The sequence below is a fragment of the Caloenas nicobarica genome, chromosome Z, assembly GCF_036013445.1.
Source record: "Caloenas nicobarica isolate bCalNic1 chromosome Z, bCalNic1.hap1, whole genome shotgun sequence".
NCBI lineage: Eukaryota > Metazoa > Chordata > Aves > Columbiformes > Columbidae > Caloenas > Caloenas nicobarica.
The window spans coordinates 106163620-106176710 of NC_088284.1; the positions used below are offsets into that span (position 1 = coordinate 106163620).

The 13091-nt window shown below is 40.5% G+C and overlaps 1 protein-coding gene across 1 annotated transcript in view; it reads left to right on the forward strand.

Annotated features, from left to right (window-relative positions):
* Positions 1-595: 595 nt before the first annotated feature.
* Positions 596-13091, forward strand: part of HOOK1 (hook microtubule tethering protein 1) — a 29829-nt gene continuing 17333 nt past the window's right edge. Inside the window, exons 1-8 of the mRNA XM_065657123.1 lie at positions 596-718; positions 6753-6838; positions 8266-8338; positions 8663-8713; positions 10212-10344; positions 10910-10977; positions 11576-11638; positions 12502-12585. Coding sequence (XP_065513195.1) covers positions 668-718; positions 6753-6838; positions 8266-8338; positions 8663-8713; positions 10212-10344; positions 10910-10977; positions 11576-11638; positions 12502-12585 — 609 coding nt within the window. The 5' untranslated portion in view covers positions 596-667. The remainder of the gene's footprint in view (positions 719-6752; positions 6839-8265; positions 8339-8662; positions 8714-10211; positions 10345-10909; positions 10978-11575; positions 11639-12501; positions 12586-13091) is intronic.

A 13091-nucleotide genomic window follows, 5' to 3' on the forward strand; every position in this document is an offset into this window, starting at 1 on the left:
TATTTAAAAAAAAAAAATCCGTATCCTGCTCTGAAAGCAACATTTGTAGCTGGTACAGGTGCACTGGCCTATCTACAGCTTAGGCACTGCTCAAGCTGGCCCGCAGCAGCAGCTCTTCCCGCCGTGACGTCCCCGGCCCGCGGCAGCGGCTGTGACCGCCAAAAGCGGCGGCGCGCGCCGCGGCCGGGAGGCAGCGGCCGCCATGTTGGGACGGAGCGGCGCCTCCTGCGCGGGCTTGGGGCCGCGGAGGGCAGGTAGCGGCTGTACCCGCTGACTCCTCGGGCCACGTTTCACCCCAGAAGCAGGTGACACGTCCCCGCTTTGCCCACACCCCGTCCAGAGACCGCACGGAGCACAGCAGCGCCGACGGCTGAGGTAAACCGCCATTGAGAGGCGTGCCCCTGCCTGTCACGAATGCCCCCGTGATTGGCCCGAATAGCTACACCCCCTTCCGTGATTGGTCAGACCCGCTGCCGCTCCTGGCGTTTGAAGGCATGGGCGCGTGCTGACGTGTACGTCCCCGCAGCATCCGCCCCCGCGCGGAGGTGTCGTGTCCTGTCACGTCCCGTCAGTGCGCGTAGTGCTGGGCGTAAGCGCGCTCGGTGCTTCAGGTGCTTACGCAGCCGCTTTCAGCGGGGGCGGCCGGCGGTGGGAAGAGGCCGCCGCCATGGAGGCGAAGCCGGCGGACCCCCAGCTCTGTGACAGCCTCATTCTCTGGGTGAGTGGCGCGGGGATCCCTCCCCACCTGCGCGCCACGCGGCACCGCCGCCCGTTCCCCCCGGTGTCGCCTCCTCGCTGTCCCTGAGGAGGTGTGGGGGGGCTCCCTCAGGAGCGGCCTTCGCCGGCGGAGAGGGGCCTTTTCTGTCAGAGCTGGGCGGCGGGGAGCGGGACGAGGGCACCTGTGGGCCCCGCGCCGTTGCCATGGTGACGGGGACGATGGCCGCGGGCTGGGCCGCTGTGTCGCCGGGCCCGTCAGCTCTGTGGGGCGGCCTCCCGGCCGGGGGGGTGAGCAGCCCGCTGGCTGGGGCTCCTGTCAGGTGCTCTGAGTGGGGGAGAGCTGCCTAAGCGGCAAGAGAGCAGAAACTGGAGGAGGCTGGGACACAAGCATGGCTGTAGTAGTGGGGCCTGCACGAGAAACGAGTGTTTTTACAACCAGTGAAACGTTCTTGCAAACAGTCTTGAAGTGTAGATGTGGTCTTTTGAATATCCCATAGGCTAAAGCAGTGGTTCTCCAGCAGTGCCTTTAATGTGGAAACTGCTCAGTAGTTAACAATAGAAAGAAATATACGCAATTAATTTGAATTGAGTTGACAGGAGCAGAAACCTCAGACCATTTCATCCCAGCTCTCAGTTGGTTAAAGCATTAATTACAGTCGGTTGCAGCACACCTAGGTGTGGGTGTTGCCTGTGCAAGAAGCACATACTTGTTCATCAGTTAGGCTTGCTTGCTTTTTATCCCTTGTTATTTTCAAGTTTCTTCTGCTTCATTGTCTGTCAGTCTGGTCTTGCAGATGCAATATTTCTGATGAGAGTGAGCTGTGTTAAATAGAACACTTGCTTGCATCTTGGCAGAGAAGGCCACAATTTTCTGTCATGAAGAGTTTCTCTAGAAATAGTAGGTGTTTTGCCTGTGTGAAGTGTAAATCAGAGAAAGCGCATGTTTTTTAGGAGCATTGTGGAGATCTAGTCATGAAACTGGCAAAGGTGATAGTGACAGTTACCAGAATGGGTCTTCCTTTTACTTTCCATGTGGCAGTACAGCAGTTTTAATGAGTTAAAATCTGTAACAAATCACCGAAAACCATTTTCCTCCTTTATTTTCCTCCCTCCTTTTGGTGACCTTGTATGCTCCCCATGTTTTGTTGGTCTTTAGAACTTCAATTGTCTTACACTTACCTCTCTGGAGTTGGAGATATTTTGTCATTTAGTCTATGCGTCCTTTTCTTTCTCTTGTTTGGGCTCTTTAACTTTGTATTTTTCTCTCAGTAGTCATGTAAGAATTAACCCATCATGATTCAATTAAAAAATAAATCAGCGCATTCCTGAACTCTGTCTCTAAATCCTGTCAGCAGTGTTGAACTCTTTTATAATTTTTACAATTCCTGCTTAAAATATTTTAAGCCTAATGCTCATTTTTAATAATGAATCCTAAAGAGAATGCTAATGGAACTTTAGCCTTAAACTGAAAGGTCTTTGTGTAGTGTCATTAATGTAAATGAACATCTAACTCTGTGTGTTCAGGTTTTGTATAAAACACTCAGCAGATTAATGTTTTGGCATTTAACACCCTGGTTTTTTGGACCTTGTTTACAGCTTAGAAGAAACTGATTGTTAACTCTAGGACATGTTTAGAACATGCTTTCAATTTGAACTTCAGACTGAAGAGAGAAAAAAATTATCTTCTGAAGTTGAGCATATTTGGGCAGGGGGGAATGAAGTGTTCTGAAGAGAAGAGGGTTCTGTAACTCTGGTTCTAAAGATTTCTCAATTTACTTACTCATTAACATAGCAAAGACATGCTCATGATTTCTGTGTTCAGCTACCAGATCTCGTTTTTTGTTTGTTTTTTTTTTAATTTTAGCAAATTCTATATTAGAAAACCTGCATTAGCTAGAGAAGAAAAAACAGGAATAAAAATGTTATCTTGGTTCTGCAACCCAGGTGTCAATGAATTTAAAGCTTTGAGGGTGTTACAGGAAAAACATAATGGAGTTATATTAAATTACAGGGGAAATATATGAGTTTGCAAGGAAAATTGACTGAAGTAATATCTGTTAAGACTGAACTCGCAAGTCTTTTGCAGAAATGATTTTCTAAGTCAGAAGGACAGATTTGGGTTAGTATATATGAAGTGAACCTGAATATTTTCTGCCTCTGGGTTGGAGTGGAGTGATATAAGTAGCAGCAATAGGCCTAGCGGTGCAGTAGTATCTTCTGTGTTTAGATGGCACAACAATAGGGATTTTCTTTACTGTAGTAGAGCAAAAGCTTCTTGAATGTCTTTTGGTACTGTACTGCTCAGAGGCTGCTTCTGTCTTTGTCTCCACACTAGAGATGAGATGCATGGTGACATCTTAAACAGAAAGCTTTTTCCACAATAGATGCACCCCTGTTTGGCACTGGCAGCATTGGTAATGTTAAATGGCTGAGTTATTCTATTAATATTCTGGGATTAAGAATGAGAATGTTTGTTGTTACTTTAAAATCTTTGACTAACTCTATAAAATGTCTGTCCCTAGTATGTGTTATCTGGGTATAAAAATGGAGAACCTCAACTCTACATCGTGTGGATGAAATGGAAGGCATACCTTCCCCAAGAGTTGGATAGGTTGATTTCTTCTGGAAAATGGGAACAGTCATGTTTAATCTGCAGCTGTTAGGTCGTAGAGCCTTCAGCAGATCCAGAGAAAATGCATTAAGTGTTATGTGATATAGAGTTAAACTTTTAAATGTGTATTGTGAGCATAGTAGCTGTATGTCTGAGAGAAAAATATTTGCTCCTCTCATAGCAGCGTCAGGGTGCATTTAAACTAGGTTCGTGAAACAAACAAGGACATGCTTCTGCATGTCCTTGAAGCTATATTTAGTAAAACTAATCAAATTTGTAAAAAGATTAGGAGTGCTACATAGTCCTTAAGTCTATGGCTGCCTCTACCAACCTCCTCCCCATGCCCATTACCTTTGTTTTTGTAAGTACACTAAAAATATGTGTCGAGGAAGTAACTGAGCTGACATAGGATTTGGTAAACCCATAATTAATACTACTCTGAAATTATTTCTAGGAGCTTATGTAGTTTTTAAATATATGGAGAAACTAAGACTCTCAGTCCTGCTTTTTTGCTTAATTTTAATTAGCTCTGTCTATTCTGGGGGATATTGGCATACCTAAAAATCAGTGTGCATGTCGCAAAGTTTTCTAAGGTTTTGTTTGCCTGCTCTGAGAGGCTTGGATGAAATAGTAGTACCTGTACTTAGCAGTTTCTTTGATTTACAAGAGGATATATCCAGATGGCAGCATCACAATATTGTGCCATAAAGCTCTGAATTTTGCTGTGCTCAGTCTTGACTCATAAGCTTGCGTGCCTGCTCTTGCATTGGCATTAAGGCTGCTATAGTATTAGAAACCAGTGCTGTCAGTCACAGCCGCTTCAGTTTGTGGCGTTCTACTTAATCTTTTATGTAATCTACCAGGGATTACTAGCTTCTCGCTTGCTGTAACACAGGATTGAAAACATACTTTAATTGGAAAAAAAAAAAAAAATTACCCTCCCTGCTCTGCATATTTTTATCTTCTCGGCTCAATGAGATTCTTTCTGAAGCAAGCAAATGAATATTCAGAGCATATGATGACTCTTTATAAACAGAATGGACATAACTGCCTCAAATTCCGCCAGCTAGAAACTGCTTTTCCACCATTCTGGTCTAAGTATCTCCTTTTCCTAAACACACTTGACAAGGTCATTCAGTGGCCTCTGAAAAAGCTTAAGTTTCACAGGATGTTTGGGAAAGCCCTCTCAGGAATGGACAGGTAATTTATGACTTTGTAAACAGAGTAAGTCTAAGAAGTCAGTTTTCAGTGGACAGAGATAAGGATCTGTTCTTGCTTCTATTCTGTTCAACATGTACATTTTCTAATGGTATTAACAGCAAACTTTCCCCTTTCTATTTTATTCATAATCATAAAGAAGGATGAACTTAAAAGAACTGCTGATGAGCTCTTATTTTCTGGAGTAACCAAGTGATGAACTGACATGCATGTGGAGATGGCGCTCTGACCTAGAATTGTTAGCTTTGAGCTGATTTTTTTTTTTGGGAAATAAAATATTGCAATTATAATATCTAATTCTGTCAGAATGTTAGATATAACTTGGGGATAGTTTTGAAAAAATACACAATATCAAAAATGCAGAAACATTGTGAACATTGAGGTAATCCCATCCTACAGACTTTAAATGCAGGAAAACCAAAAAACTAAAAGTTACTATCCTCATGGGAAGTGCGGAAGAGCTTCCATGCGAGAATTGGTTAAATAGATGAGGAATGTTGGTCCTGGGCAAGACACAGTGGCAGGAGGTAGATATGGTAAGGGTCAGTAGGACTTGAGCTCCTGGAGAAGGCATCTGGGGAACAGTCTGTTCACCATCTGCACAGGAAGCAGGGGAGCTGAGGTGAAGGCAGCAGGTGACAAACTCTGACAAGAGGGAATATCCTGCAGAATGTCTGGATGCTGAGTCTGTGGCTGCAAAAAGTCCCTCAGCCAAGTTCATGGAATAAAACTTGACTGAGGGCTGTTTTAAATAGAAATGTACCATCTGTGCTCTGGGGGTTCTCCAAGACACAAGTTCCTGGAGCCTGATGGAGTATTTTGCAGAGTTTGCAGTCACTTTTTATAGTCTGTGGGGTTATCTGAGCACCTGGATACCTCCATGTTTTAAGGCTTTATACATGAAGCAGTCAGAATTGCAGGCAGAAATTAGCAGGGCAGCAGGAGAGCTGCCTATGGATGTATAATAAACTAGTATTATATTTCAGGTTGATGATGGGGTTCTTGGTTATTGTGTATGGAGCTGTCTGCTGGGTGTTATTGTAGTGCTCTGTAGGGATGCACATGTGTTGAAGATATTAATGTCATTTGAGTTGCTTTTGGAGAAGCTAGCTGCAAAACTCTTTTCTTTAGGATGAGAGTTGCATCTTGTTTGTAGCCCTATTACAAAGGGACTTTAATTGTACTTGTGCCTGGAAGCATCAGTTAGGATACAAAGATTGAATATAGCAATTCATATAGGGTAGATCAGGCAACTCAATATAAAATGCTTCCATCATAATCTGGTTTTGTAGTAGAGGAGAAGAGTAAAAACTGGGGCTTTGTTGCGTAATCTTTAGACAGAAATATGTAGATGGAGTAAAACTGCATCCAGCCGTGTGTTTAAATACTAGGTTGTGTGGCACTTGGAAAATAATGGCAAAATATGTATCTATATTAAATATAAATACCAGGAATAATATACAAGTAGCATATGATTACCAGGAAAATATGTATCACTTGAGGTTATAGTAGTTTCTTTGGTTTAATAGCAGTATTTTGAAGTTGTATATTTAAGTAGGAACATCTTTAGAATAATTTTGGAATTTCTGAATTGCAAGGAAGTATGTAGCCAGCTCACAGGACACGGTTCAGTCTCTTTCAGCTGTCTTCATATCCTTAAAGTGTGCAGTAGCTCTCAAACAACTGTGTTTTCCGCTATTTTTGCATAATTTTCTCCCAGTCTTAACCCTTGGATAATTTCAGGGGTCTCTGCTGGTGTCATGACTTCTCTTACTAACTGTAACTAACTTACTGTAGTAAAAGACTGGATTTCTTCCCCTCACCCCTCAACTTTTGCCCCTTCTTCTGATACCACATTTTGTTTAGGTAGTTATGTGTTCAGAACTAAGCAATCCAACATAATTTGAGGGATGGATAAATATGACTTTAGCTTCCCAAGTTAGTATTCCAAAGGACTAGCATGAAAAAACCAAACCAAAACAAAAACACACGGTAATACTTTTTAAACTACTAGTCATAATCAACAGTGCAAGCATTGAGATAATTGGGTTGGCTTAAAAACCAACTAGTTCAAAAAGGATTTCAGCTGCTTCAAGCAGAAGACATCTTGCTAAATGCTTGTGCCTCAAAGAGGAAAAGGAAAATGATAACTAATTTCCTGTACCTGTCTACTGAGTGAGAAACACAATGTTTTTCCCTCTTTTAGTTGCAGACATTCCATACTGCTGCACCTTGCAGAGATGTTCAGGACTTGACTAATGGGGTTGCCATGGCGCAGGTACTTCACCAAATGTAAGTTGATACTTAAGTTCAAAGAAGAGGTATTTAATTTCTTGGGGTTTTTGTGTTTGACGTGCACAGTTGCTTTCTCCCACCTGAAGTTTTTTTGTGCAGTTAGATAGAAACATAGAGCAGACAGTTTGTAGCAGAAGATAAAATATACCTTGATACTGTTTTGGGGATGATATAATAGCTGAATAATAATATGATAGGAGGAGATGTTCTAATACTGTAGTATTAAATTCATGTTTGGGGATAATTGGACAAGAGTGTGATATCCTCCCCCCCTCCCCCCCCCATGAAAATTCAATGGTAATGTTATTATTAAAAAACAATAGTGGGCTAATCAAAAGCAAAATCATTCCTATTTTATTGGTATGGTGACAAATGGTACTGGGTTGCATAACACACTAGTTCTAAAATTTGTAGTGACTTCAGAGGGTCATAACATGAGTTTTATTGAAAGGGTATCATGCTACAAGTTTATCACTGTGATTTCATTGTTGTTGTTGGCTCAGATAATAAAAGAGAAGTCTGAATTACCGCCTCCTGCTCAAACCGTATGTTTGATTACTAAGAAATTACTTAGAACAGACACCACCTCCCAAACAAACAAAAGGACAACAACAAAAAGCCCAGACTCAGAAACTCCCCTGTCTGCTCGAAAAGGTTTTGGATGTGCTGTGTAAAGACAAAGCTCACCCTTGGGAAGAATTGGTTTAGGATCACCTAGTGAAGATTTGCTGACAATCACTTCCCATGTGTTTGTGGCTTTGGGCAAACTTCTTTACAACCAAGTTAGCTGATATGCAGATGGGGGTAATAATTGGGTTTTTTTAGGTGCTTTGAGACCAGTGAATGACCAGTCTGGAGTGAAAGTTAAGACATTGTTAGATCTGCTGTGATTGTAGTGCTTTGGCAGCTCAGTGTGTGTAAACACCTCCCTGAGCATCTCATCCTTGTTTATATATTTCTGCCCAGGGGAAGCAAAGGCATACAAAAATATGAAACACCAGCAGTTTAAAATGCTTTTTTTTTTTTACCTTGATAAATTATTTTGAATTGTAGTGAATGTTGGAAAATCTGAGTGTATGAGGCTAGATACAAAGCTTAATGTCAACACTGGTCAAAAAGGGACATTTTTGTACAGCATTATGATCACTTTGTGAGGTATAAACATTCAGCATGACAAAGGCTTTCACATCCTTGTGTTCCCAGCTGTAGCAAGCTCAAGCATGTACAAAAATTCTTCCTGCCCCAGAAGGTGATGTCTTAATTCAGCTGTCAGGATAGACATTTCCTGTGACATAGGGATAACTTGCAATCTCCAGGAATTTGTGTCAGCAGATACTGTAGTCAAACAGCTGATGATTTAATGCTGGGAATCTGGTATCTTATTTGTGTGTTTATTGATGTTTAACCATTTAATTTTGTTTCAGAGATGTTGCTTGGTTTGATGCATCTTGGCTAAATCGCATTAAGGATGATGTCGGTGACAACTGGAGGATAAAGGTATTCTAAACTGGAGTTAGTGAAAGTCTGTGGGGTTGGATATTGTGTCTGTCCTGAGAATATCTTGCAGTCCAAAACCTATAGAATTAAGCTCAGACTTCTTAGGTTCTTTTAAAGTAACTTGAACTGTCTGTTGATGGTTTAAGTGCCTTCCAGCATTGCTGCATGAGAATTTTCTCTTGTGATATTTCTCTTCCCCGTCATTACAAGGTCCTCTGATAGAGCTGCTCTGTGAGCATATTATTATAGAATATTATTTTATTTCAGCAAAATTAAGAATTTTAACAAAAGCCTATAACCTTATCTTTCATGTGCAACAATTAGTCCAGTAATCTAAAGAAGATACTGCAAGGAATTATGGACTACTATCATGAGGTAAGGAAAAAGCAGCACTTTTTTTGTTGTTGTTCTGATCATTAAACATTATGATTATTGTCCTCCTTCACCTAGGTGTGATTATTCTTTCTCTTGGCAAAGTAATTTATTTTAAGGATTTTTCTTTTGGCAGAAAGTATATGATAATTACCTGGTTAAGTGGGAGGCCTGAGTGAACATAAAATTAATTTGAGTAAGTGTCTTTTAGGTAAGACTCTTGGAGTATAATCTGGAAACCATGTCTGCGTCATTGCCCAGGTGAATGTTATAAGGACTGAGGTGCAGAATCCTGTTGACTTGTGTGTGTACATTCTTATTTGCTCCTGTGTAGTGAAGTTTTAATCCTTTTCTACACAACAGATTTCACAACCCTAGTCTAGGTTTGATGATACTTGCTTGGAAGCTGGGAGATAAGTTACAAATCCCCTGGACATAGTAAAAATTATAGTATGTTCTCTTATGCAAGGTGAGTATAGTAGCAATTAAATGGTGCTGAATTTTGAATTAAAAAAAAAAAAGGCTGAGTTTTGCATGGTGCTTGATTACTGTTATATAAAGGGTATTATCTAGAAAAACTTGCCAGATCATCTTCTGGCTTCCTGGTCTCATCTGGGATTAGTTGTGTTATCAGGTGCTGGGCCCTTCTGTATTGCCAGGACTGGGGCGCTCTGGCCAGCCCAGAAGTAGAACTTCTTCAGGCTTCTGAGGAGATTTTTGAAGGCTTGGGGAGGAACTGAATTTAGAAGCATTTTTAATTCCTTTTTTCTTATGTTGATAAAATAAATTAATTCTCTCATGTTTGTGGTCTGGCCCAACAACTTTTAATGTACTACTCTGCTTTTTCTTGTGTAAGTAGTCAGGTAACTAAACCACCAGTTAATTGGCTTTCAAAACTTGTGGGTTTTGCCAGGACAGTTTTATGGAACTCTTACTAAAGTGCCTAACTTCATTTCACTAAATAATTGATAGGTGTTTTGTGTGTATTATTTTAATGCTGTCTACTTTAGATTAAATGTAGGTATATTCAGAGACAAATCTGGGGTTCCAAGTATGGGAAAGGTCTTTGGCTGCAGTGGATCGAGTGCCCCTTCCCCAAACACACATTGGCACTGAGGGCTGGAGACAGACATTGGGCAGGGTCTTTGCCGGCCCAAGAGAGGCTCGGTGTGTGAAATCTGGGTTCCATGTATGAAGCCCTCTAACAGATGAGTTAAGGACATCTGTGTCTGGGCATCTTCAGATTTCCTGATCTGATACTGCTATCTATGTGCTCTGTCCTAAGCCAATATTTTAGTGTATATCTCCTCATTTAATATTTAAGATCTTTCCCTTCCACAAGTTTTACAGTAACAAACTTTATGAATAGACCATTTTCTCTGGATGACATACTGAGTCCATATTTCTTATGTGATACCAGGTTTCTGTGTTATACAAAAGACAGGAGTCCACTTTCTCTCTTTTCTCTTCCCCCCGCCCCCCCCCCCCCCTTTCTTTCTAGTTCCTGGGTCAGCAGATTTCAGAAGAGCTTATTCCAGACTTAAACCGGATATCAGAGAGCTCGGATCCCACTGAACTGGGCAGGCTTCTACAGCTTATTTTGGGTTGTGCAGTCAACTGTGAAAGGAAACAAGGTACACGTTACCTTAATATGTTCAGCAGCCACCAGACTGCCTCAGGGGAGTGTTAAAGTGGAAGAGATGTAGAAAGTTTTCTTTCTTATGTATCAAAAAAGTCTCTGTGGTGCATGCCTGTTCTCAAAGTGGAGTTCACTGAAATGTACCAAGTCTATGGGAAATGTCTGTGAATAAAACTCAAACTTTGCTCGAGGTGGATTTAAAAAGATAATCTGAAGGGTGTATGGATTATTCATGCTTGTTCAAGTATGTACCAAGACCCAAAACTTACTATTCAAATGCAAATCAAGCACATTATTTAATGTGTTTTATTTATCTGCAGAGGCTCGAGATTGAATTAGTTGAGTTCCTTGAAGAGATTATAATCTCTTACACATATCTACTATATTATTGGATAATAATTTTGTTGGTTAACAGTTGTGCTCTGTATAAAGAGCACTATCTGTTCTGAAGGGGCTTTGTAGGAACAGTTTCTTCCGGATCTTTGTGCAAATGGTATGTCATGTTACTCAGGCCATTAAAGTGAACATTGCCAGGAGTCACTACAAATTCTTTTTCACAGAACACATAGAGAAGATCATGACCCTTGAAGAGTCTGTTCAACATGTTGTCATGACTGCCATTCAAGAGGTGAGTAATAATTCATAGCCTAATGCTGTCAGTTGAGAAGACAAATTTCCATTTGTTGATGTTTGTGAATCCTTTCATCCAAGCAAAGATCTGGAGAAGGTCTATAAATAATACTGTAATTCCTGAGTAAGAAGTAAAGCCCTTTAGTTGTTGGCAAACTCACTGCATACATCGTTGTACTGGAGATCAGTGAGGGCTGTGTTAATGTTGCCATTGTTTGCTTAGTGGCAATTAACAAGACAGGAAGAAGTGTGATAACTTTTAAATTAGTTAGTGAACCAGAGGACAGGACTTCACTTGTTTTAACTTAACTAGGGGGCAGCAATAACTTCAACAGATCACAGGTTCATCCAATAAGATGTTACTTGTAACTTGATTAATTTGGGAAGTGAGGAAGGTAAAAAAAGTCATTCTGGATTTGTTTAAAGCCTTTATGAACCACGAGGTGGTTTTGCATTATTATTTTTATTATTAATCTGTTTTGATATGTTGAAGGGATGCAAGGACATAGTGCTAAATACAATTGTTACTCAGACTGTGAATTTAGAGATATTTAACCTCTGATTTAACCCTCTTTTCCTGTGGGCTCTTTCTGTAGCTCATGAGCAAGGAAACAACGGGTCCTTCCACAAGTGATGCATCAAGTGAAATGGAACAGCAGGTAACTGCCTAATATTTGTTGCTAACAAATTATTGAACAATAAATTGGTATCTCGCCATCCTTAAATAAAGATGAGGGCTGCTCTTCCTCTCCAGTCCTAAAAGTTAGAAAACAAAAGAGTACGATTCATTGTTGAGATTTTGGGTTTGGATTGGTTTTTATCTGCACAAACTGCTTGGTCTATTTGCCACTTGGAGCTAATCCGATTAAAGCATACTGGTTCACAAAATGCAGAGCAACATACTAATGTAGGCAGAGAATATACAGTAAAGTAATGCTATTTTTCAGTGCTAATTAAGCTATTTTATAGCTCCTTTAAAAACAGTGCAGTGACTGCTATGTCATCTTCCTGGATGGTATAAAACTGGCCAGTGCAAACCTCAAGAAGAGCTAGGGGTACATCAAGGCTCAGCCATTTCAGGCCAAACACTTCAGGTTCTTCTTTTTTTAGGGATGTTGAAAATCCTTGATAACCTGAACACTACGGATGTTGCACATAAAATGAAGTTGTCTGTAAAAGCACCTGCCCCTCAAAGGCCATTTGATTTAATATGCAAGGATTTTAAAGTTGTGAGAACATGAGTATTCCTGTGTTTGGTTTGTCATGCTTGTAGCCTAAGATGTTGTGTTAAATCTGGACGTTACTCAATAATGCACTTATTCCATGTGGTAGACATTTAAAATGCAGCTGAAATGAACAGAGATCCTGATCTAACAGTATATATATGGGTTTCTGTGTCAGTGAGTGCAGCTAACTTCCTTCATAAAAAAAATGGTACAACCAGTTGAGACATTTTGGAAGCTAGAACTCTTGACTACTTTGGATATGGGCCAGAATGATTGACTATCTTATTTTTTAAAAGCTTAAAAAAGCTTTGGAAGATCTTCAGGAAGCACTAGCAGAAAAAGAAGAGTTGGCACAACGATGTCAAGAACTAGATCTACAGGTAAGAAACAGCAAGCTGCTTATTTTTTTCAATATGTAGTGGTGCTGCTATTAAGATGCAGAAATTCTGAAGGGCAAAGGCAATTTTGCATTTCTGTAAGTTTCTATGAGAATTCTTAGCTGTTTGTGGGGAGGAGAGCAATCATTCTGTACTCCAAAATGCAATTACTGTAAGCTGAGGTCCTGTGCCAACTGCTAATTGGAAGGTGGTTTGGTCTCCTAGCGTTGCGTTTAGCCTTAGTAGCAGGTAACCATCAAAACAATATTATCATGGCTTTAAAAACTGACCATTTCATTTTTAATCACTGCTTCCTCTCGTCTTATGAACTGTGTTCAAAAAATCCAGTTAATGTAATCATCAGTCTTTAGAATTAACTATAGGAAAGTGGTGCTGTTTTCACTAGGAGCTGATGAAAGACTAAAATTTGAAGTGTATTAAAAATTTGCTAACCTTCTGTTGTACACATTTGTGATATGGAGGATATTTCAGGAAATAAAAATAGTGGA